This window comes from Drosophila tropicalis, unplaced genomic scaffold, assembly GCF_018151085.1.
Source record: "Drosophila tropicalis isolate 14030-0801.00 unplaced genomic scaffold, ASM1815108v1 contig_463, whole genome shotgun sequence".
Taxonomy (NCBI): Eukaryota; Metazoa; Arthropoda; class Insecta; order Diptera; family Drosophilidae; genus Drosophila; species Drosophila tropicalis.
Window position 1 is genome coordinate 2,033,705 of NW_027172929.1, and position 26,142 is coordinate 2,059,846.

Below are 26,142 nucleotides of genomic sequence, written 5' to 3' on the forward strand. Positions count from 1 at the left end.
AAATATAAATTATTCAGCACTTTGCTGTTTGCACGCGATTTGGCTGGCCCACGAGTCGTATGCGTTATCTGTGTCATGTCTGGAGCAGCAGCAGAAATTCCTTTCATAAAAACCTATACATACATATACATATATGTATATACTTATATATATATATATAGTTGTATATCCTGATGTGTCAACATAAATTATTCAAAACGATTGCAGCCCAGATGAGCAGAAAGTTTTCCATTTTGGCCAAGTTGACACCTGGCCTTAATTGATGTCGACCCATGACCTATTGCTCTCACTTTCTCTTACTCTCTCTCTCTCTCTCTTTCTCGCTCTCTTTTGTCAAGGTCTGGCATACAATTTGAAGTTTATTGCAATGAATTTGATTCGCAAAAAAACCAAAAGACAAAAAAAAGTTGTAAATTTCAAGTCAGACCTGGTGAATATTTACAAAAATAGAAAAAAATCATCTTATTTTTATACAATTACTTATAACTTAGAGTTTAACATATGTATATGTATATATATATGTCTTTTGTTAATATAAAGCCGGCTGGGGTCGCATAGTCAAATAGTTTACAAAGTTTTGTTGTTTTCTGTTTTCTTTTTTTTTAAATTTACTTTTAACTAAATAAATACGACTTAAAGACAAGATTGTACCTGTACAACTGGTTAAAGCCACTTGGACACTTTGTGAGCTCTATCGTTTTTGTATAAGTATATATACTATATATACCTATAACTATTACTCCTAACTAACCACTAGAAATTACCCACCCCAAAAAAAAAAAAAAAAACCAAAAAAAAAAAACCAATCAAAAAACCAACTCCTCTATGGGCGCACCAGCAATTTCTCTATAAACTCCAAATTCGTTTGGCCATAACGTGTAAAATTGACTGGCGAAGCTGGTGGATTCTTTTTGGTCTGCGTATGCCATGTTAGAATCTATAACAATTGATGGGGGGGAGGAAGGGGGGAAAAGAAAATATAGGTACATAGAAATATATGCAAGTTGCTTGTGTGTTGATGAACTCACATCTCTACACTGATCGGCCAGCAATTCGATTTCGGCATTCGCCAAGGGTCCCAGACTACGCAGGAAACCGTCTTCCTCGTAGCCAGGCTTGAATGGCATCTTGGCGTGTGGTCGCTCGTGAAGGAATTTAACACTGACAGCAAACCCAGCCATATCAACAGGATACTTTCGACCACCAATCCAGCCATCGTAGTAGCCATCCAATTTGCCATTCCGTATAATGGGACTGCTAACGCCTGTTTTGGTAACCAGTCCAACTGGCCACATGCCGACCTTTTGTATATACCGCATCTGTGGGTGAAATTCAATGTATGTATGTAGTTTATGACATAAGGTCTCGAATGCTTTTATTAACCTGCTCGAATATGCTAATGTCATAGGTATTATCATCATCGGCAAAATAGAGTACACCCTCGCTGGCATTGGCCCTTAAATAGTCGAGGCCTCGATTCCGATTGGAGACACCTCGTGGCTTTGCTCGCTTTGTGGCTTTATATTCCTCCGGCATGGGAGCTATGGACAAAGAAAGTATGTAGTAGTTAGCGTACTAATGTATAAATGGGACATGAACATGAAACCTACCCACTAGATATTCATAGGGCACCCCAATGCGGTCCAGGGTGTGCGCCACCAATGGATTCGTTTTATTGGCATCCTCAATGACCAGCCACAGCAGGTTGACCACATGCTTCAGTGTATAGCCAAGGCGCGTCAATTCGGCCAGCTGTTCGGGTCGTCGATAAGTGGGCGTTATGATATATAAAGGCGGCTGTGGGTGTATAGTTTGGGGTAGGTTCAAGATTTTAGTTGGTTTGAGTTGTCGGTTTGACTATTATCAAATGCCATTAACTAGCTAAACTAACTGTCTATCTATGTATGTATTCAAGTGTTCATGTTTGTGTGTGTGTGTGAGTATACAATTTCTACACTGTGTGCAATGCAGTGAGTGGGTGAACAAGCTAGTGGTTGGGTGGTTTTGTGGTGGTGGTGGTGGTGGTCGAGGGTAGGCGGCGGGTTATGTGTGTTTTTAGTTGGTTTAGTGGTTGGCATTGTGTTTACATGCGTAACGCGGCATGAGCTACGTTTTATGAGCAATTATGCAAATTAATTTACAGCCGAGCGGTTGACTAGTTGACCGGGTTTCGCTCGACATACATATTCCGTATTCTGTATTCCTCCTTCCTTTGCCTCACTGTCCTCGTTGTCCTCCTCATGGCGCTCTGCTTACCATATGATAACCATCCGAGTTATCAAATTATGCGAGTGTCATTAGAAATCATATGTCTGGAGGCGGAGATCCTTCTTTGCTTATGCAGTTTTTTCATTTGACATTGACTGCAAAACTGCAGAGTCTCTATCTAAGTGAGTGCACTCACTTACTAAAGCTAAATCATTGCAAAAAAAACTAACTAACTAAACAAAAACTAACAACTGGGTGCGAATCTTTTCAATTGCCTCGCATTTCGCATGTATCCAAGTAGAAACTAGATCATCATCATCATCATCGTCATCGTCATTCAACATTCAACAGAGACTAGTTCTACACACACTCACACATACATACATATAAACATATATATATACATATATATGAGTATATTTTGATTGTTGTTTCGGTTTTTTGCATTGGGCAATTTTCAAATTAGGCTCATGCAAATTTTATGAAATGAAAATGAGGAGACAGATGGACATCGGGAGCGACCATTGAAACTGATTAACCTAAATGCAACCAGTTGATACTATGTAAATGATGATACATCATTTTATATTTTACAAAAGGCTTTTGTTAGCTGCTGCCATTGTACATACATATGTACATACATATAGTTAAGTATTGAAATTGCTGGCCAACAAATATTGGTTAAAGCACGTTATCAGCATAAAGCCAACTCGGCTGGTGACTTTATGTTACCCTTTAACAACTACAGACTTTAAATTTGTAGACTGAAAAGTCATTGATAATCATTGTAGATGACAACTAAAAGGGGAATCCTTCAAGGACCCTTCTAACCAATTACCAAGCTGGTGACTAAGATTGAAGAAATGAATATTATGATTGAGTTTCGAAACCTGACATGAAACTGCAATATAAGTTAGTCATTTAAAATATCTACTAATCAGACTGTCTATCTTCTAATAACCATGTTAAGGGGACTATAAAAATGGTCAGATGTTTGTAAAGCACAGAAGGAGATGTTTCCAACCCCATAAAGTATATTTGTACTTTGCCTGTGACTTGTACACTAACAGCTTCAATTTCGAATAATTATCTCGAATGGATGTGCAAACAAATTCACGTAGACAAACAATAGCAATTATATTTGTTGATAAAGATAAGATTCATGATTATATTGGCCAGATTATAAGTGGTAGAACTAGTTGAGAATTATAACTGAATTAATCGAAGCAACATTCATCTCGAGCTGCCTAATACCCAAAAATATAGAATGGCCCTAAAGTTGATTGAGTTTTTAGACTAAACCTTGAAAACGGAACCCTTGAAATGGATCGTCATTATGCCACTGTCGCCCTCATTCTCCATGGCATTGAGGATTCTTTTGGGCAAAACTTTGTCCTACATAAAACAGGGTATCTTTCGGATTCAACAATTGAGAGAGAGAGAGAGAGAGTGAGGGAGAGACAGTGTGTGTGTGTTTTAGTTTTTAAATATTGTGCCAATTGTGTAAACAAATAATAAGTATACCTACTTATTGTCACATGTTGTAAACGAGCTATCGCTTACACCTTTAAATGCTAACTAAAACATAATTTTTAATCACAATTTGAATAGAGAAACTTTTATTACTACTTGCGCGCAATTTTCTGGTGTAGTAAGGAACAAAATAGAATAAACAAAAAATGAAAGCAATTAAGAAAATTGGAAAATAGTGTGCAAAGGGAATATAAACAAAGAAGAAAACAAAAAAGAAACCGACCAGCGACTTCAATTGGGCCAGGCAATGGCAATACAACAAGAACTGGAAATATGAAAGAAAGGAAATTGTAACAACCGCAAAAGCATGTTTCCCATTTAGAGAAACCCGCGCGATTGGTTGACATAAGGGGTGAGTGGGGAGGGGGGAAGGGGAATAGTACGACGGAAACAATAATATGCAGATAAGCTCAAAATGCACTTTAAGAGATTAAAAACTGAAACAAAATTACAACAAATAACTGCGGGCAATAGTGCGAGAAAGCGAGAGAAAGAGAAATAGAAAGAGGGGGGAGGGGGAAGAGCGATAGAGAGAGAGACGGGGAAAAGAAAAAGGGCAAATGTGCTAAAGTGTAATTAGTTTTTTGGGTTTTCATTTGCTGATTCTGTGTGTGTGTGTGTGTGTGTGTGTGTGGATTGGTGTTGGTGTTAATAAAGTGGGCAAAAACGTGAGTAAATATTTACGGGATCAGAGATGGCCAGGAATTTTGGCCTTGTTGTTCTTGTTGTTCTTGATGATGATATTGTTGTTGTTGTTGTTGTTGTTGATGGTATTGTTGATTGGCCCATCGGGTTATGGCCAGCTTTGTTAGTTGGTCTATATGTTTGACCATTTCTTAGTTTTATTTGTGATTGTGTTGCTGTTGCAGTTGTTGCTAATGTTTTTGTTGTTGTTGTTGTTACAACAGCAGCAGCCTTAGCTAATGCAGCAGTTGTCGTTGTAGCAATTGTTGTTGCTGCTGCTGCTGTTGCTGATGTCGATTGTCTGCTGTCTAATGAAACCGTTTGCATGATTATTGATCTGCCATTATCTTTTTGAATCTGTTCCAATGTTGTTTCTGTTGTTTTATTGATGGTAGAGTTCATGATGTTGTTGCTGTTGCTGTTGCTGTTATTGTTGACTGCTGATAACAAGGACATGGGCGCCCACCAATATGATGCGATATATGACGATGATGTTTTGTCTTGATGCTGTAGTTTTTATGATTATTAATGCATGATTATACATTGTTAGAATTAGGAATAGAACAAGAAACAAGTAAACAAAACATTACGGTACATGGACACAACAATGTATAAAAAAATACTAAGTACATATTACTAAATACTAAAACCAATTTCTCACTCATACAAGGATATGCAAATGAATGATTGATTAAGAGTGAAATGTTTCAATACTTAAACTTACAATTCTAATCTAATATTTGCATATTCATACATAAGATCTTTTCAGTTTATCTAAAAGCAACTCAAATTAATCAGTACTGTCTTTAGGCCTTGAATTCCTGCTTGATTCCCTTTGATATTTATCTACTATAGCTTTCATAAGGAATTGGCTTTCGAAACGAACAACAATTGAAAGAGTTACAAGTCTAAGAAACCTCAGCAAGTTGTGGTAAAATCAGAAATTCTTCAGATATCTCCAATTGATTGGTGATTAAAATTTGCTAAAAATGTAAAGAAAATGTAGTACGAGTATGCAAAGACATTCATTTTACCATTGGGCACTTTCTTTTGTATTTGTAGTTGGGTTCATGTATGGCAACAATCAATTAGAAATATGAAATTTACAAACAAAATTACGATTTTATTTTTCAAATGCCCTTTCTGATTAAATTCAACATAAATGAGCTCATTTTCTGATTGAAAATTGTCGAGAAAAGTGTTAGAATAGCTACGACTTTTCTTTGATTCATTGTAGATTATACAAATGGCGATTAGGTTTAGTTTTTCATTCTCTCAATAAGAGGGCCCAAATAAGACTCATTAATCTTTCAACGAAACCAAAGATAACCTGCTAACTTCTCTTTATATCTATTGATTCGCTTTAGGTACTTACTTATTATTGGTATTAGTTTTCTTATGACCAAATTGACCACTCAAAAATTATGATTGATACTTTTAACTAAACTTTCTATTAGTAGATTGATTAAGATGATTTCTCAGTGGCTACTAATTCTAACATATTTGCAGAACTCATAACTCGTTACGCAAAAGTTCTATAAATTATATATTGCCTATATCCTCCTAATCCCTATGTAAGATATGGGGCTTTTGTAAATTGCATTTTTTTTTTTTTTTTTATTATTTAAGCTAATGGGACATTTAATTGCAATTATATCTAACTTTGATATTGTGCCATAAACTCTTCAAATATTGATAATTGCAATTGCCATGACCTTGGTGCAATTCTAATGCAATTGTGTGAATGAACTGAAGTGAGGCGTTTCATTCATACATTGCTTATCAATCGAATTGATAAGCGTATTATCTAGTTACATGGATATTGAATTTCAAGCAAATAACTAAACAAAGAAATGTTCCAATGAAATGATGTATGTATGTATGGGCGAAAGCTAAAGACTATGTATGTATATGCATATTAAGCCAAAGGATAACTCACCTTGACAACATCATTGGAGGCTAAAGGCTGACGGGACATGTGATACTGATAGAGCACCATATAGATGCATGTTGTGGCTATGAATATGGTCAGGTACATTTTAATGGACTTGCCCAGTGCCATTTTGTTGGAGCTATTGGAGCTGCTGTTGCTGTGGCCAATGCCCGTGTAGAGGGTCTTCATATTTATTGCCAATTTATATATACACACATACATACACATACACACATATATATATATATATATGTATGTGTATATGTTAAATGTATATAAAGATTTTGCTCTAGTTGCTGCTGCTGTTTGGTGTTGGTCTTGTAACTTTAGTTCTTCTTTCTTGTTGGCTTTAATTCGATCGATTGAATGCTATTTACCACTGAATACTGAATATTTTCTGCATATTCTGCTACGTTTTCTTGCTTATTTGCTTGGCCAGCATTTTGTAGTTGTTGTTATTGGACTTATTTTCGGTAAATTGTTGTTGTTTTTTCTCGTCTTCTGTTCTTCTTTTTCACATATCTGGCTTATATTTTGATTGTGTCTGAAATTTATTGTTTGTTTTTGGTTTATATATAAAATATATTAGTTAAAGTGTAAAAGGAAACCTTTGATTAAATAATTATTCCCATGCCAATGCAAATTTTGTCTTTTATATACATATCGAACAGTTTGGACTTGGATTTTATCGATTGGACTACTATATAGTATAACTTTAAGACTTACTTTTTCATGCTGTCTCAGAGTTGGGCGAAACTTTGTCTCAACTTATTTTCTTCACACAGTTCACTTCAATATTTGCTCTTTCATGGTTCAAAAATATTTTGCCAAGCTGCAATGAAATTAAACAAAAACAAAAGTTGAATATATTTTAAAATACCCAAATATATAATCAATATCTGACCTTTGTTCCTAGGTAAAATGTTTATAATTATTATGAGTAACTTTTAAAATATTCTTTAGAATGTATGATAACATAATAAATTGATATTGATATTACCTATCAAATTAATAATCTGTTTTTGTGACATAATTGTAGAAACGTATGTTTATCATCCATCATATGAAATCAAAAAAAATGTACACTCTATTATTTGTAAATAAACCACACACACACACACACATATAGTACTTATCAATTTTTTCTATGTCTGCATTAATTAACAAATTTTTAGCTACGTGATTTACAAGATAAGAATATTGAAAAATTGCAGACAAATAGATAGCAACTTGATATAAAAAAAAAAACAAAAAACTAAAAGTTATGTCAAGGCAGCGATTATAAGATACCCTAGAAACATCTTTTTTATACCTTTGCAGAGGGTCAGAAGGAGACCGGGGAGTATGAAATAGGGTAGGGAGAAGTCGGTCAACTTTTTCCTAAAACCTAAAATAGTTCGTTTCTTACCCAGTTCCTCTCTCTTAAGGGCCCTCCAACTAGGGATGGCGACAACCGAACAGTGCAACGCACCCCGAACAGCTGATGCATCCCCTCTCAAGTGCAGTTTGTTTTATAGTCTAACAGCTGGCAAAGAACAAGAGAAAGTGAGGGACTCGCTCTCTCACTGAATTGAACTCTCATTTTCTCACTTTTTCGCTCAGTGCTCTAGCAGAGAAGTGTCTCTCTCCCTGTCTCTCTCTTTCTTATTTGAGAGTGAGATGGGAATTATTCTGTACTTTCTTATCGCAAGAGTCGAAGTACAGCACTGAGCTTCAGAGAGAGATTTGCCAATTCTTTAAAAAGTTTTTCTTCCAAATACCAAGGAAAAGAGTATTTCAAAATCGAAATTGAGAGAAAACTGAATTTATAATTCAAAAAAGATCATATGCTCTCAATTTAGACGCCAAAATATAAATCTGGATTCTTTATAAAGTCTCCTTTGTCATCTTAAGGTTATACAGCTCAGCAAACTAAACTGAAGGGAAATTGGTCAAATCTACGTTACTCATCCGCCATGTATTACCATGAGCAAGTCCTCTAATTAATTATTATAACTATTTTCTTACTTAATCACAGTTTAATATGAAATTGAAAGATTTTTAATATATTGTCAAATCTCTTGAAAAGGCAAATTTAAATGTTATAACCTTTAAATTGCATTTTCCTATTGCAGTTAGCGGGCAAAGTTGTTAACATTTTTGGGGGCCTTGGAGTACCAACTAACTAGCGGAAGTTCTAGCAAGTTTAACTCTATTCGCGTGTTCAAACATTTTAAAGGCAACGTTTTTTTTCAGTTTTCCAGTTTTCAAAGTTCAATGGCCATTTTACAAAATTGTTCATTGTATTGGTCCTTGACTGTGTGTTGTTGTTGTTGTTCTTATTTGGTTGGTTTGAGTTGAATTGGGTTCCCATCCGCAGGCAATTTAATTTTAATACAAGCCATTCAAAAATTTCAATAACTCCCATTTTCTCTCTCTCTCTCTTTGTCTCCATCTCCCTTCTGTACCTCTTTCACTACAATAAAGTTCAATTATCGTGTATTGCAAATCTCTTTTATGCCCGTTGGCCAGACACATATTCAAATGTTTGTTGGATTTTTCAATGAATAAATCAGAATCAACAACAAACAACAAACAACATGGGACATGCGGCCAAGCGGAGGCAAAAGCAATGCAGAAATTGTAAAATGAGAAAAGTAGAAATCTTTGTGAAAACAATTTAATGTCAGAACTTAACCCATTTACATGACAATTTCAGCCGCCTCTCGGTCCTCTCTCTCTCTTTCTCTCTCTCTGACATAGGCATAAATACACACACACACACATACAAATGAAAAGAATTCAGAGAAGAGAGTAGGAGTAGGAGAATGTAAAACAAAATGCCACATGAGTGCGGGGCCAAGTGCCGGGCAAAATGAAATTCGCCGGGCAAACTGGGGCCGTAGATGCAGGCGGAGAGTTTCGTCCGGTTTCGGTTACGGTCTCCGGCACAAGTGGATATGGTACATTTTGCCAAGGCGCCAGGCCAACTGTTTTTAAGTAGAGCTGGCTGGGGGAGGTGAGGGAAGCGCTACACTTGAGACCCGGAGATGCCATTTTCAAGCAATGTCCTTGAATGAAGGAATGCCCACGCACAGTGGGCCAGAGTGGAGCCAGAGTGGAGCCAGAGTTCAAGGATCACATAATAATGCAGGAAACCCACACACACACACACACACACACACGTTAAAAAGAGAGAGAGAGAGAGTTTTGCAAATGATTTTCAGTTTCACCAACAACTAAAAGTGTTTAATGCTCTTCAAATGTCTTGCCACAAATTTAAAGGTCCTTTCTGTGTGTGTGGGTGGGTGGGTGCTTGGTAGTGGGGACTATCAATTCCCGACGCCATGCTGAGTATTTCGCCTCCTCAACCCCCCACTGTGGCGACGCCATCTACTTTGGTGGCGTCGGCAAAAAAACAATTGCATAATACAAGCTAGAGAATAGAAGGCACGTGCAGGAAGCCGTGCAGGACTTTTCAGACCAAAAGTGAAACCGAGTTCTCTACATTTTCAATTGTATAGCAGTGGACGTTATTCCTTTTCTTGAACCCGGACATGTCCATTGTAAATGGCATTTTCAGATCTTGGAAACCACAACATCATATATCATATTTAATGGATTATGGAGGGCAACAGCTCTCTCTCTCTCTCTCTCTGCCATTCTTCCATTTCTTATGGTCATGTGAATATTATAGTGCATATATATCAGATACGATGGCAGTCTTTTTGAATGTAATCAATGGTTACACACCCAAAAAAAGAGCCAGAAAGAACACAGAGAACAAGAGAGAGAGAGAGAGAGAGGCAATCCTTTTACTCCAACTGATTGGTTAACGATTCCCGAACCCCATCAACTTTATGTTTTATTCCAAAAATGTTAACCATGAAAATGTCAAAGATTATTTTGCATATTGCATCTGTCGAGGGATTTGGGGGATTCACGTTAATTAAATTTCTTTGTTTCTGCAATTGTAATTGCATTTTCCAGTCTGCTGCTTATCAGTTAGTGTTCAATTTCGCGGTCGATTCTCTTTTTTTGGTCAAACTGACTCAGACATTGACATGAGTAATATCATATGTAGGTACATATCGAAACATTTATCGTATATAGTATATACCTTGTTTTTTTTTTGGGGGAGGGCGTCAGGGTAAATGTAATGTTCAGACGATAACAAAACTGATTTATGTATGTCCCAAAAATGTTTCCGATATATTTCATTTATTATCCATTTTTGGGGTCTGAAGTTTTAAGTGCTTGACGATACAAAATGGAACAATTAAGATTACAAAAAATGTCACAAAGGCAAATTAACATTCTGAAAAATGTAAATAAATAGATAATTTTGCACTTTAGAAAGTCATAGATACCTTTTTTTTCTGTAACAAACCAATCCAATTTATTTCGATAAGGTCCAAACACAAAGGACTACTTTAGCCGAATAAAATTGATGACAACAAATTAAGTGTGGCTAGAATAAAATAAATGGTGGGATGGCATTGGAATTGGTCAGGTTGTTTTATTAGCCATTAGGCTAATGCCAAATCGTCACGAAGCACAAAGGATTCAAAGAATATGAAATATGTATAGATAGATATATAGAGTATACGTTCAGTTGGTTCCTTATTTGTTTGTTTTTTTGGGAATTTTTTTCAACATCATCAATTTCCAAGCGAATCGACAAACTCACGCAACTATACTTTGATTTTACCATAACGAAATAGTGGGCCAACTGTTGCACCCATTTTTTGTAACATTTGATGGTTGCCGCACCCTAAGAAAAAGCCCTCCAACCCAATCTTAGAAGCAACAGATGATTCCAAGTTTGCCAATAACTAATTAAAGGCTTTTAACTGCTTTCCAATCATAAGTATTTACTCAATATTTATCATATCTAACCATTGGTCTTTGGATGGAACAAAAGAGGATATGGATATCTAGTTACAATATTCTATATTTGATTTGGATTAAAAAATCTACTGAGAAATTGATTATGTTTTTCCATGTTCTCAAACTATAGATAACACATGTGATTTAAGACCAATTTAAGACTTCTTTTTATGACAAATTTAGCCAACAGCCAAAGAGATAAGAAACTATCGTTGTTTGTGTTGTTATGTGGCAAACAAGTTACTTCTACAAATGGGCTTCTTTTACATTTCAAGTGCATATCTATGACTATGACTTCAATTTTAGTGACTTCTAAGCCCCAATTTCGCTTGCCTTTGAGTGCTGAAGTATGTTCAATGATTTAGGAAAAAGAATACCAATTCGAGATTCATAAACTAGACTCTTAGTTCAAGCGTTACAGATTAATATGATCTGCCTAAATCGCGATAGAACCATATAAAACTTGAACTATAACGTGGGCATATCATTAGAATGAAAAGTCAATGTCCAACCTTGTCCTGCGTTTAATGCTTTTAAGTTTTGGGCTTGTTTTCTTTTAATATACATACATATGTATTTTGCTGATAACTAGTAGAAAATGTATGTATGTGTATAAATGTTTATCAAAAGTAATGTTGAGTTTCTCTATAGTTCTCTCTCTCTTTGTATTGTTTCTCTTCGGTCACTATAAGAACGGAAGTCACATTCCCTTTCCACAGATATCCTTGCCTCTTGCCTCTAGAAGCTTATCAAAAAAACCCACTTTGAAAATTGAAAGAAGATATATTTATTTGTACATGACGAAGAATTCCATTGTATGTAGTTTCATATAATAAACATTTTGTAATTTTTTGCATAGTTTTAGTGTATCATATTTGTAACTGAAATCCAACTTTGTTTATTATTAAATTATCATTTAATTTGATTTGTTATTATTGAATTTGTAGTTTTTTTTTTTTTTTTGTTTTTGTGAGACACAGATTGAGAAAGTTCATGGCTGGCGGCCAAATAGAAAGACGACGACGACGACGAAGGAGGGAAAGTGAAAAAATGTCTGCCAAAATTGCCAATTAAATGTACAAAAGCAAAACGGAAGACGAAAAGGAAAGGAGAAAGCTAAACAATGTGAGAAATTGCAATTGCAATGCGGATAAAAAAAGTGGATAAAGTGAAAAAGACGCACAGAGAATTTTCAACATCCTTCAAAGGACAAACGAATAAGGCAAGCAAAACAGAGAAAGTAGATGGCAAAACTTGGCCAACAAAGGCGCCGGCCAACAATGCCGATCCACCAGAAAGAGAAGAGCAAACAAAACCAAAAGAAACCAAGGCAAAAAGCTAGCGAAAAAGTTACATTTCCGTAAATTTTATTAGATTTCTTTTTTCTGGGATTTTCTGTTTTGTTGTTTCTAGATAAATTCTCTGGCAACAACAAATTCAATTTGTGTTTATTTGCTATTTATACTTGTGTTGTACTTTTTGTTGTTGTTCTTTAGCTCTTTGATAGTCTACGCACAGGCAAACAGTTGGCATTTTTAATTTTCGTGTTGTTTTTTGCTCTCGAAATGGCATTTTAAAAATTTAATTGCCAACAAGGCAGTCCGACTGAATGTTTGCCTCTCTATCCTGTCCTTATGGTTGGTATTTCCTCGAGCCATGCAACACTTGCCCGGAGTGTCCAGGCAGGCAGGCACAAGCACTGCTTCACCCAAATTGCAAGTCAGTCCCATGGCTGGGCCACCAGACCGGGGGGTTTCTGTGTCATGTTTGTCAAATTGACTGAAGACCCTCTTCCTGCTCTCTGCTGTTCCAGTTAGTCTTGATGCTTTTGTTGCTGTTGTTCATGTTGTTGATGTTGATAATGTTGATGTGGGCTGTCCGTTTTCATTTTGCCCTATCCTAACTTTATTCCAAGGATGCTAAAGAATTTTCAATAAGGAAATATTCTATTTAGTCAGTAAATTACTTAGGAAATTTCATTTCGAAGTTGAACAAAATTGAATTATTATTCAATTTTAGACTGCAAAATGTCTGAAAATTACAGTTACAGGATTGATATCAATATGTTTATATAAGTCTTAAATTTCAATGATTGATAAAGTCTTTCCAATGAATGGCAGTTGAAAAAAAGACGAATTCGGACCTTGTATATGGACTTTTAGGTGCCAAACTGTTAACCAAAGAGCATCAAATATATATATATAGGTACATATACATATATGTACATAACTTTGTTATGTACCTTCTCAAACTCTTGTAGCATAGAATTTACAGTCGAAATGAGTGTATCAATAATTCCAATGCACTTAAGGCTTAATGTGATTGATATGAAAAGGTTTTGCCCCTTCCTACCCACACACACACACACACACACACATTGTAATGACTGATATGGTTTAACATATGTCTGGTTAGAAGTAATTGCTTAACATAGTTAAGCCTTTTAAACTTGCTCCAAAGTAAGCAAAAATTCAACGCAATCTTAATTGTCATAATCACACACGAGTCGCGTTGGGCTCTTCTTTTGTGGCGTCAAAAATTAAAACGTGACACAAATTACTCGACAAACTCCTCGGGGTCCTCCACAAGAACACACAGACACAGACACTCACAGTTACACGCACACATAAAGCCATTAACTAGTACAGCAGCTGGGGCTGGACTTTGTTTTTGGCTAGCCGTTGCCGCACTGCGCCTGTCCCCAAGTTCGCTTCGCTTCGGTTCGGTTCTACTTATTCTATGTACTGTGTCTGTGTCTGTGTGTCTGTGTGTCTCTCTGCCGCACCTCGGGGGAGCCTTTGTTAATAATAATTTTTCAGCTCGCAGATTTTGCACGCACGCACGCATGTCAAAGGACTCTTAGGGATACAAAGCACAGCACCAAAGATCCCTGTACGTACGTACGTACGTAATGAATATGGAAATCGGATTGAAGAAAGCCCAAAGCCTAAAGGCAAATCAACAAGATAATGCCAACATCAATATGCAAATCAAAAGGAAATTTTCCTTGTTTTCTCTCTTTTTCCTTTTCCTCTTCTTAAGATTATGAAATGCAATTTTAAAATAAAGAAATTCTAACAAAGCTAAGCAAAATATGCAGATCAGGGATTGAATATTTTTAAATATCTATGCTAGAATCGTACAGTGACAGAAGTTGAACATATATTATATATAAACTGCTCAACTAGAGCTCTGAAAAAATCTTTGTTCATACTTTTAGCTATAAGCTTTTGGATACTCTCTCTTCTCTGCTCTTGAAGAACTATAGCTTTAGCTCATTATTCAAATTCGGTCTATTACAATGGCTCAAGAATTTCCTTGTACACTAAGTAGATAGTTCTTATTATTAAGCGATAGTTATAAATTTCATGTTTATATTAGTTTAAAGTACTCTTTATTATTTGCTTTGGTCTGTGTCTAAGTTTGGAGTACTATATCATATATGTAGTTCCCTGAAGAACCATCAAAATACATATAAGAAGCCTCAACATGTTGTCTATTTTCTGATAGGATAACTATATAATTTCAGCTACAATCTACCGATTTATATACACATATGATCCATATTACTTAGGCTTAAATTTGATCAAATTAGATCAAATTTTTGTAAAGGGAAAACTTCTTTAGGATCTGTGTGATTTGAGGATCGACCGTTAAAAGAAGTAGACACAAAAGTTCTAAAGATTTGACTTGAATAGGATCATTATAAGGGCTTCTCCCCTTGACTCGTATTTACAAAAGCATAGTGAGTAAGGGTATACAAAATTCGGCACAACTAAAGTCAAGTTGGTTAAATATTTTAAACATGAAAAAAAAAAAAATGCTAATTACTGTGTTTGCTTATCAATTTTCTACGGAAATAGTTAAATATCTAAAGAATTTTTACATTTTATTTAAAAAACTATTTTTAGTCCCAGAAAAAGCTCAGATCGTTGTTTCAATTTCGTTTACTTATTGTAAAGGAAAGTGTTTAATGTAATTAAGAACTTTTTAAGAATTCGCTCCATTAGCAGTTGCTTGGGGCAAAGTGTTCTTCGATAATGAAGAGGGCATCAAAGATGGAGAACAGACACACGGAGGGTCGTCTTGGTTAAAAAATAGCACCCAATAATAATCACACACACACACACACACAAACACACATATGTATGTATAATTTACTCACCTCCAGGCCAACAGACGATGGCACCTTGTTAGCGAAAAAGTCTCGCTATGAAACGACGGCGACGAAGGCAACATCAGCAGCTGTGGGAGTGGGAGCAACGGAAGCGGCAGAGGCTATTCCCATGTTCACTTCATTGCCACAAAGATGATGGAAAGTGGCAGCCACTTTTAGTGGGTTGTTGTTGTTGTTGTTATATTCCTTTTTGTTTTATTACCGTTAGAATTGTCTTAAATTTAAACTGTTTTGTGTTTCGAGAGACAAACAAACAAAAAAAACACCCAAAAAACCAAAAAAAAAAAACACAACCTAAAAAAAAAAAACAAAACAAAAGCGACAAAGAGAGGAGAAAAAGAAAACAAGACTGTGAACAATTTTTCTTATATGTATGTGTATTATAGTTGTTGTTGTTAGTATTATAGTTTTTTTTTTTTTGGTCGTTGCCAGGCGCAACAACAACAGCAACAACAAACATTAGCTCACAGCAGGTGTGAGAGCAAGGAGAGAGGCGCCCACTCCAAGCACCGTTAGACGAAAAGTGTAAATAAAGTAGTAAAAAGAAATGTGCTTATGCTTCTGTGTGTGTGTGTGTGTGTTTGTGGGGCGGGAAATGAAACAGGATAGAGCTGAAACAACAGAAGGAAGAACGTACGGAAGGACGAAACGGCAAACAGACAGACTTACGGACGGACAGGAGAAACGTAGCAAACAACACACGCATAATGCGGAACAAGGAAGAAAACGCAAGAGAACTGTGCGGCGAACCAGCAACCCGAGAGAGTAAAACTGAGAGCGAATCCTTTATTGGTGAGAATAAAACTTTCGCCGTTTTTGTTTGTTTCGAACAACACACACACACACACACAGACTCGTGCTGGGGCACTTTTCACAGGATGCGGCATTTGAACTAAAGGCCTAAACAAATGTAATTTATCTCTTTTTTTATTTTCTATTAAGTTTTTATTTTGAATTTTGAAATTGAATATCCACCCACACTTAAACAACAACAACAAAAAAAAAAAAAACAGTGGCTTTATCTCTCTCTTTTCTATATATGATGCTTGCTTGTCAGTGTTGTTGTTGTTGTTGTTGTGGCTGTTGATTTTTTGATTCTTTTTTGGTTTTGCTATTTTTAACATGCACTTTACTTTTTTTTTTGTATTTTGTTCTTTCTCGTGCTTTTTGGTTTTTTTTTGTTGTTTTTCTTTTTATCCAGGCAGGCTATACAGCAACAGCAACTAACTGTAGATTTTTGGTTAGCGAATTTCCGGACTCCGCACACGAAACAGGCACCCGCACGTACTGCTATCGAAAATGCGACTGAAAGAATGACGAGCAAACGAAACAAAACGGAAACAAGCCACTGCTGATGGTGCACTGTGGATAGAATGGCCAGTTATGTGGCGTAAAAATATATTGTAATAGCCCAAGTATGTTGTAAATTCGTCTATAAAGTTAATTTCTATTTGTTTTCCAACTCAAATTACATATCGGTTATAATAATGCGAATTACAGAGAGTTTATAAAGCCAAATCTAACCTTTGAACTATATTGGCGAAACGTTGCGAGGCCTAAAAATATATTAAAAATCTTTTCTCTTTTTTGTTGCATAGTTTTAGGCACTGCTAGAATAGAATGCACAAATTTCAAAGAAACTAGAATTCATTATGATCTTAACTTATCGAAAGCTATATATAAACATAATTATTAAGTATTTTAGATGTCAACTCGTTACAGTTACTCTCAGGTTACACACATACAGTTATATATAGAACCGCATATGTATGTATGTATGTACATATGCGAATGCTCTCCCACATAGTGTTTGTGTGTTGTTGTTATTTATACCCTTGCCAAAATGGCAAGGCATCTTTGACTATTTAACGCATATATATTCTTGATTAGCAGGATGAGACGAGTCCAAATATCCATGTCTGTCTGGATTAGAGCAAAGTCCTTTTGTATTCAGACTTGTATATATCGGATCGGACTACTATTCGATATAACTCCCATAAGTCACTGTTCGTCATGAAATTGAAAGAGTATACAAATTTCGATGTGGTCGAAAATAGCTCCAGCCGTCTGTTTTTCTTCTTCTTGCAGTTATTGTAGTAGCTGCTGTTGTGTGTTGCAGGGGTGTGTTGTGTCTGTTTTGTTCATACCCTTGAAAAGAGGGTGTATTAATTTTCGCCAGGTGTGCGCAAGGCATTGAGAGCAGCATATCCTTTCACATATTTTTGATCTGATTGAATGGTACAGTGCACATGGATGTCTATATACTGCAGGCATTGTAAGTACATATATCGGGATATATGCATATATGAAAGTCAGCTGAAAAGGAGACTATGTTGGAACAATTGTTCGAATTTTGTTTTAACCTTTAGAACGGTTCTTAAGTGTAAATTAGACAAAAACCCGCTTAATGGCAAACTCATGTAACTCTTGTAAGGGTAAGCACCCTTCGGCATGACCAAAGTTGGCCCGGAGCTCGGGCGTTTTATTAACAGCTGCGTTTACAGAGCCCTGTTAATGGGATTAACATGCTTCGTTTGGTTAAATTTTGAAATACCGAATAACAGATTTCCATTTTTAGTTAAACTAATTACATTTTTAATTCATTTTTAATGAGTTTTGTTAGGAAAAAGATTGCTTATATTTGTTGATTGTATAATCAATTCACACACTTGGAACATTTGTAAAAAATCTTACATTTAACTTAAGGCATAATTATAGATTCTTGCAAGAACTCTCAAGCTATATTCCGACTATATATGTATGTTGAGATATCAAAACTTTTCTTTGTAAAAATCTCATTCGAGTAAATAAATCTCAAGCACTCCAGCATTCTTAAAAAACTAAAACTAGGCTTTGATTTTTGATTCTATCTTTGGAGTGGCCAATATGGCAGTGTGTCATAGGTATATACATATATACCCATGTTTATTCTAAGGATCTATAAAGGAAATCATAATGTAGCGTGTGCCATTGGTCACCAGTAAGCCTTCGTGGAAATGTGTCAATCGACCGGGATGCATAAGCATCCAACCCTTTTTGGTGTCAGTGACGGAGCAATTGTAGCGCAAAAAACGGCAACCGCCGCCCTCATAATCAATGCCCGCATTGTTCATGGCAATATTGATGGTATATGTCGATGAATCGTGATGAGGACGCAATGAGGGCTGTTCGTCCGGTCGGTAGCGAACCATGAAGTTCATCAATGAGCGTGGTGGCTAAAAACAACAAAAACAAAAGGAAACTCCCATTACTGACCAGTCCAGGCCCTTTTGTTTTTTAGTTTACTCACATTATGATAGTAACCCATGAAGACTTTCTCTTGCAGGGGACGCACGAATAATTGCAAAAACTTCAGATACAAAGTGTCGAGTCCCACTTGCTTCATATGAATGTCACGGGTGGGCACTGCTTCATAGCCACCTTCGAGACGTTTGTCGCTATTGCTGCCATCCGACCAACCGCCATGACTTTCCATTATGGCCACCAAATCGTCACAGAAATCTTCAGTTACTATTTGAAACCAAAATACATCTGGACATGGCTGTGGTATGATCGTTGACTCATTCAATTGCAGTGAATAATTCGGATGTATGTACTTCTCAGTCCAATCATAACGATTTGTGAACAATGTATGGAAATCGGGACGAACTAATGTACTATTAAAGTTATCCGTGTTAATCAAATGGCCAAAGTAACGCTGATTGCTGATGTACATGAAAATGCCCTGAAAAAAAGGAACAACAATTTGGAATTTAATTCTTTTATGCAATTTCGATTTTGTTTGGTTTGACTTACAGCATTTCTCAGGGACTGACTTAAGGCCATATCGGGATCATATTCTTTATGATTAAAGTTGATTGCATCAAAGGCGCTATGCTTAATTAGATAGATGCTCGTCACATGGGGAACATTAAACATGCCGCTGGAATTCAAAACAAACGAAAAAAAATCACATGAGTTAGGACTGCAAGTGCATGAACTAAAGGAAAGAGAAGTCAATATGATGGTTTTTTGAAAATGGAAATGGAAAGTAGAATTGTGCTCATAGTCTTTCTCTCTCATTCTCTATCTCTCTCGTTGTCACTGTCAGACTTTTGCTCTCTGGTATTTTTTATTAAATTCAATCAGCATTTTTGCAACGTCAAGGGGTAAAACATAGATAAGTGGAAGCTGTGCAGACAGACCGCAGTATGAAAACAACATTCTCCGTTGACGTACGTTTGGCGTACACGGAGAAGATTGCACCACACATCAAATCAGATCAGACATCACACACACACATATAGAGAGACAATATACAATACAGCATCAATATGCCCAATCTCAGACCATTTCGTACATTTGCTCTCTTCTTAGGCCTATTGCTATTAAGCGATCTGGCCTATATAGCAGCTCAAAGTGAGTAAATAGATCGTTAATCCGTATTCTGAAGCTTATGATCGATAATTACAGGAAGTACGGGTGGTCGCAATGTTTTACGTCGCAATTATACGGGCAAAAAACCAGTTGTCATACAACATCGTACCCAGGATGCCGTCAACTATTACGATCATGAGAATGTAAGTATATATAATTAATTACTTGACTTTCTGATTCTATTGATCTTATTGATTTAGGGTGCCAAAATTATAAAATCATCACATTTTGAATTGGATTATACACTGGGACGTAAAATCACATTCTTCTGCATGGCTCAGGGCAAGTATTTAAAATAAGTATTTAAGTAATTGAAATACAATTTTGATAATAATAGGTAATCCACGTCCAACGATAACTTGGTTTAAAGACGGTGCCGAATTGTATCAACATAGATTCTTTCAGGTATGGAACATATGCAACTCAAAATGGGATTTTAGTAATACATATTATAATATTTTAGGTACACGAATCGCATATAGAAACGGATATTATTAAATCGAAAATGGAAATTGATCCTACAACACAAATGGATGCGGGTATATTAGATTCTCCACCATTTGGCCTACCAATCTCTATCTCTATCTCTATCTCTTTCATTTTCAGGCTATTATGAATGTCAAGCGGATAATATATATGCCATTGATCGTCGTGGTTTTCGCACGGACTATGTAATGGTTAATTTTTAGTTACATTTAGATTTTACAAACAACAACAACAACAAAATATAATCATATAAGTATTTACAACAAGCAAACAATTGTATGTTTTCGAGATCGTCTCCTATATCTATCTATCTCAATGGAATTCAAGTTCTTTTCTCTATATGCACATATATGTACATATATATTTTTGTACTCGACCTTTCGCCTGCGTGTAGCGGACAAATTGTCTCAATTACCTAATTGAAATGATTTTTTTGCATTTATTTTATTAAAATGTGTGAAAGCAGCAAATCTAAACAAACCCAACAACAAGAATATACAATGTACATATCAAAGAATTAATATCAACTGGTGGATTTACCGCACTGTGGACCAAAATATTCGATTCACATCACGGTCAGGCGAAAGCCATGCAAATGATTAGAGCTGCACCACTGTGCGGATCAAGCAAGCAAATTTAACTACACAAACAAAACAAAACAAAACAAAAAAAAGGGTGAACAAAATACTCTATATGGAGAGGAATATTATTGCGAGTGCGCAAATCAAATCAAATGTTGAAATTGAGTAGATACTGTAGTCGAGATGCAAAAAAGCAAACCGAGCGAACCAAGCTCATTGATGGGAAAGCAACCCAATTACATGACAGTCCAAAATCAGCGCTGAGCGGATCACACCGTTTGGCTTTGGATCAGTTGCCGCGCAGACGAGATTCGCAAAGCATCATAGCCAACCAAGTCAGCAACAAAGAGTCCATTTCATTCATTCCATTTATCCATTTATCCATAATGCAAGTAAAATGCCTGCTCATCTGCCTCGGTCTGGGTTTGCTGATGCTGGCCGCGCCCATTTGTGAGGCGCGTCGTGGACGTGGTCGTGGTCGCACCAAGTCGAGAGTGCAAATCGGTTTACCCATAACAGGCAAATATCGTGATCCTGAATCCGATCAATACTATAACAATAATAATGTGAGTTCCCTATCAAAATTCTCTCATTTCCTGAACTATCTTCTATTTGATGGTTTTTTTTTCGTGTCACAGGGTGCCAAAATCTTGCAGGCTTCGCATTTTGATCTTGAGTACGTGCTAGGCCATAAGATAGCCTTTCTGTGTGTGGCCAAGGGAAATCCTAGACCACACATCACCTGGTATAAGGATGGGGCGGAAATCTATCAACATCTATATATGCATGTCCATGAATGGCGTATCGGTGAGGATAAGGTCAAGTCGAAAATTGAAATTGATCCGGCCACACAAATGGATGCGGGCCTATATGAGTGTACGGCAGATAATATGTATTCGATTGATCGGCGCAGCTTTAAGACAGATTTCTCTATTGCCTTCGATTGATTGAATTGTTGTTCTTGTTTGTACTATATCGTATCGTTTAAGTGAACATGATGATGATGATGATGATGATGATAATAAATGCTTCTTACATGAGATCCCGTTTAACAATATCCACATAATCATGGGAGCGAGCATAGTAACCCGAATCGGATAGTGCACCCCAGAAATTGCTCCAAAGTTCATGATATTTCGAGAATAAAGGAGCCACGAATTGCCTGCCAAAATATGTAGAAAAATGTCGTTTAAGTAAGATTCGTTTTTGGGGTTCTAATTTTGTGACCTACTTATTCAATCTAAGCAATTCGCGTAGCACTTCGGGATCATCGATATGGGATTCGGCATCCACATAGAATATATAATCGCTGTGATGACGTTTAGCTTGCTCCCTGAAACGATTGATTGTGGTTGTAGATTGATTGACATTAAAGATTTTTATCATTTGTCTTACAAAGCCAATTGTCGACCACGACGTTCGTCCAGTTCATCCGTGGATAGAACATATTTGCCACTGGCATAGATATCTTTATGTTGATTCACAAACGATTTGACTGCAGCATCATGCAATTCGACATTGCTATAGACGAACAAATGAATTTTTTCCTTTGGATAGTTCAGTTTTTCTATGCCCTCCAGAAATTGATCAAAGAAGGGCACAGGATGCGGCACAATCACAGATAATGAAACAGTTGGCAATTCCTTTTCCTATCAAATCAAAAATCAATATCAAATAATGAATAATTACAAACTTTGCTTTGAATTTCACTTACACTCAACTCCAAAGGATACTCAAGACAAAATGTGCAGATGCCACTAAATGTTTTGGCCAAATAATTGCCATAGGCATTCAACTCAACTTTGCTCAGGCCATTGCCATGTATTATGGCTGGCGTGGTCATAAAATCAATATTTTGCAGTGTACCCTGATTACTGTCGAGATCCACTTTCAGTTTCACATCATTTTTGGCACCATGTAAATTCTGGAATAGTCGCGATTGTGTGTCTAGTTTCATGCCCAATTTGCCGCGTTTGGTTTCGTCCAAAAAGATTTTTGTAAAATACAATTGATCGTCATCAGTATCATCGATTGGTGTGTCCTCGAGCAGTTCATAGACCTGTGGTGCATAGCCAATGAAGGCACCCGAATTCAAGTATCTAGACGCTTTGCCCTCCACCTCGGGATATTGATTGGCCAACGTTTTGTCTGGCCAACAAAACTTCTCAGCCGAGAACAGAAGCTTGGCTTCGGATTCTTTGAATTTCTCCACAATTTCCTCTAGATTGGCAGTGATAATGACATCATAGCTAATGATGAATTTGGAATTAGAAAAAGCATTTACAAATCATTATAAATTCTTACCTATCTGTGAATAAGATTATTTTGTCCTGCGCATTCTTATGAGGTGCAATAGCTTCCCGTAGCAGATTAAGCTTATAGCCGCCACCAGCCCGTTGCATATCTCCGCCCTTCCACTCATCTCCCATGCCAAGTGTTGTAACCTATTTAGAAAGAAGGAAATTATAAAGTAATCTTAAACTCTGAGGTCCCAAATTAGCTATCAATCAAGTCCCAACGAAGGATTTTCTATGGTAACTCCTACGGTGACTATAAAACTATTTGTATCTAATTTGATAATTGCCAAAAGTATGGATTGATAGCTCCAAAAGTTTTGCTTACTTTATTAAATTTTAAAGCTGAGCAAATAAGGATTATTCAAGGATATGAAATCTTCAAAGAACATTAAATGTCCAAAATGTCCAAATGTTATGTTATGAAATGTTAGATGTCCAAAATAGCCATAGCCACATAATATTTTCTTTGCCTAAACGAGTTGAGAATTACAACTATAGAACAACTATAAAGATAATAATCATCTAACAATATTTACTAAAATTCTGAATGATCATCATTGATGGCATTATCAATGATTTGAAAAACTCTTTCCCCATATTGCCTTGACTTGGTTAAGAAATCAAAGACAATTATTTCAAAACATGTTTCGCTTCTGGAACAGATTCTCTTGGGTCATAAAGCATTGAAACTTGATTTGATTTCAGCTTATCTCTTAATCCATAAAACTTTTCCATCACCCAAAAAAGAAATCTGTTTAAGATAATCGTTTGACTTTTGTTTTATATTCACATGCCAACCGGAATGGTTAATTATCTATCTATATCTGTATCTGTATCTGTACACATTTGAATGCGAAACAAGCCTGGTTAAATGGCTTAAGTTCACACAAGTCTCCGACTACAAAATGAAATTCGAACAATAAGACATACAACCGGCTTATCAACATGTTTTTTGTGAGTTTGTTTTATGCTTTTTTTTTTCTTAACAAACATGAGGATGTATGCTCTATACATACATACATGATTTTTGTGTAATCATAACCGGGCATATACATATTTCATAGTGATAAGGAAAAATCTTTATTTATATAGTAGAAAGTTCTAAGCTATCAATTTTAGAATTGTGCTAATTACACCCGGCAACTGAATGGACTACGTGATTAAAAAAACAAACCACACACACACACACACACAAACAACAATAAAAAGAGCCCCACATAAGATGAAAAAAAAAAAAATAAATCTGGGTTCCATATGGACGATTCATAATGCGTCCAGCCAATCTGTTTAGAGACACATCGCCGGATGCTGCTGGTCACTCACATGCACACACACACACACACACACACAAGCTCATATCACACATTAGACAATCTGTGAAAAAGTAATGAAAGTGTGCCGATACAATATACTATAATATGCTATATATAGTCTCTTGTGTGCTCTTTCTTTTAGAATTTGATTAATCAAATATGGAATTCATCAATATAAATTTAACCATACCAAAGACGTTAAATAACGGTTCTAACTGCCACAAAAACCACAACTCTATGCTAAATAAATTCATTTCTTTCTTTCTTTCGATAAGACCCAATTTCAGTTCATTCAATGTAAAAATGGAATGGAAATGATATAGACTCATTCTTACCTCAATATCGTAGACGCGTGCAGATCGTATATAGCGCATATAGCCATCTGTCGGTTCACTGGCCACCGTAAACACTTTGACAACATCTATTTTGAATAGAGTGAATAATAAAGTATATTTAGTTAACTTTATAGTATTATAATTAAGCTTCATTTATAAGATTTTAAGACATGAACAAAAGTGGCTTGGTTTATTTTGTATAAAATGATCAAATAACAAGGAATCAAATGCATTTCATGAAACTCTTTATCAAGTCTAAGTACCTATATCTCATGTTTCAGTTGAAAAAGTTTTTGAAATTTGACAAATTTTCGATGTGTTTGCATTTAAATTCACACTTTATATGCCATGTTTAGTTCTAAGAAATGAAAATTTAATAATATGTTATTATGTCAAGTTATAACGATTTGGAATAGAAGAATACTAATAATTTTGGAGAACTTTTTCATAAATCAGAGCTGATGTTTTTATGTTTCTTATCTTATTTTTTAAAAATTCTTCAAAAACATATTTTTTAATTGTCCTGGGATCATTGGCTACTTATAAATATTAAAGATTTGCTTACTGGAAACGGAATATCATAGTTTTTATTAAGTTTCCTCTGGTTTTCTGAGGTTTTCTCCGTTTGGGAGTCGGTCTAACTTAGTTCCCTAGAGATTACTATGAAATTTACTTGAAAAATGTGCAATCTAAAATGAGTTGAATCTGTTCTCTAAACTGATCTATAGTCTGCCTTATTCCCCTTCCTTTTCTATAGAATTTAAACAAAAGCCGCTCTAATTATAAATGAGAGATGCTCGATGGGATTCCACCCACTCCAAAGGCTGCAGAATTCCATAGAAATGCAGTTCTAGTTTCTAGTTTTATTAGCCATGTGTGTTGGTTCTTATTCAAGTGATGAACTCATAATACGGAAGAAACAAAAAAAAAAAAGCAATTCAAACCATTCAAATTTGCCTCTCCAACTGCAGCATCGCCTCCGTTTGCCCCCGCCTCAGCTCCTCCTTGGGTCGACTGGACTGACGAGAACAACAACAACAACAGCAGCGGCAACAACTGAGAACGCAAAAACATTGCGATTTATGTTTATGTATCTTTGTTTGGGGATTTCCTTGTTTCCCTTCTCTCGCACACGTACACACACACACACACACGCACAAGCAGACTTCCTTAACGTATCCTTAACGTAACGAACAGAAACTATAGAAAAAGGTTCGCGTTATAATTGTTGCATGTTTTAGTTTTTAAGTTAAACAAAAATAAATTTCATTTATTTTGCTGCTCTTGCACCGCTCCGTGTGGGAGAACGA

General features: G+C 36.0%; 4 protein-coding genes across 6 annotated transcripts; 2 read left to right on the forward strand and 2 right to left on the reverse strand.

Moving 5' to 3' along the window:
• Window positions 1-346: 346 nt before the first annotated feature.
• Window positions 347-16,692, reverse strand: LOC137574453 (galactosylgalactosylxylosylprotein 3-beta-glucuronosyltransferase P-like). Of its 3 annotated transcripts, XM_068286774.1 has the most exons (9): window positions 16,538-16,692; window positions 15,393-15,698; window positions 7,085-7,190; window positions 6,365-6,902; window positions 4,426-4,932; window positions 1,611-1,797; window positions 1,384-1,541; window positions 1,029-1,319; window positions 347-937 (listed from the first exon to the last, which is right to left on the reverse strand). In XM_068286774.1, the coding sequence occupies exons 4-9, from the start codon at window positions 6,584-6,586 to the stop codon at window positions 824-826; spliced, it is 1,479 nt and encodes a 492-aa protein (XP_068142875.1). In that variant the 5' UTR covers window positions 6,587-6,902; window positions 7,085-7,190; window positions 15,393-15,698; window positions 16,538-16,692; the 3' UTR covers window positions 347-823. The 3 variants fall into 3 exon arrangements, with proteins under 3 accessions (XP_068142875.1, XP_068142876.1, XP_068142877.1); XM_068286775.1 differs by lacking the exon at window positions 15,393-15,698; XM_068286776.1 differs by lacking the exon at window positions 4,426-4,932.
• A 1,326-nt stretch (window positions 16,693-18,018) lies between these two features.
• On the reverse strand, window positions 18,019-26,142 carry Plod (procollagen lysyl hydroxylase). The gene is made up of 10 exons (XM_068286773.1): window positions 25,777-26,142; window positions 24,833-24,918; window positions 23,192-23,331; window positions 22,602-23,136; window positions 22,283-22,536; window positions 22,119-22,220; window positions 21,924-22,049; window positions 19,200-19,326; window positions 18,694-19,128; window positions 18,019-18,619 (listed from the first exon to the last, which is right to left on the reverse strand). The coding sequence occupies exons 1-10, from the start codon at window positions 25,904-25,906 to the stop codon at window positions 18,335-18,337; spliced, it is 2,220 nt and encodes a 739-aa protein (XP_068142874.1). The 5' UTR covers window positions 25,907-26,142; the 3' UTR covers window positions 18,019-18,334.
• On the forward strand, window positions 19,381-20,580 carry LOC137574455 (immunoglobulin domain-containing protein oig-4). The gene is made up of 6 exons (XM_068286777.1): window positions 19,381-19,802; window positions 19,857-19,963; window positions 20,021-20,102; window positions 20,158-20,225; window positions 20,284-20,359; window positions 20,427-20,580. The coding sequence occupies exons 1-6, from the start codon at window positions 19,718-19,720 to the stop codon at window positions 20,507-20,509; spliced, it is 501 nt and encodes a 166-aa protein (XP_068142878.1). The 5' UTR covers window positions 19,381-19,717; the 3' UTR covers window positions 20,510-20,580.
• Window positions 21,130-21,927, forward strand: nkt (noktochor). The gene is made up of 2 exons (XM_068286778.1): window positions 21,130-21,453; window positions 21,526-21,927. The coding sequence occupies exons 1-2, from the start codon at window positions 21,274-21,276 to the stop codon at window positions 21,832-21,834; spliced, it is 489 nt and encodes a 162-aa protein (XP_068142879.1). The 5' UTR covers window positions 21,130-21,273; the 3' UTR covers window positions 21,835-21,927.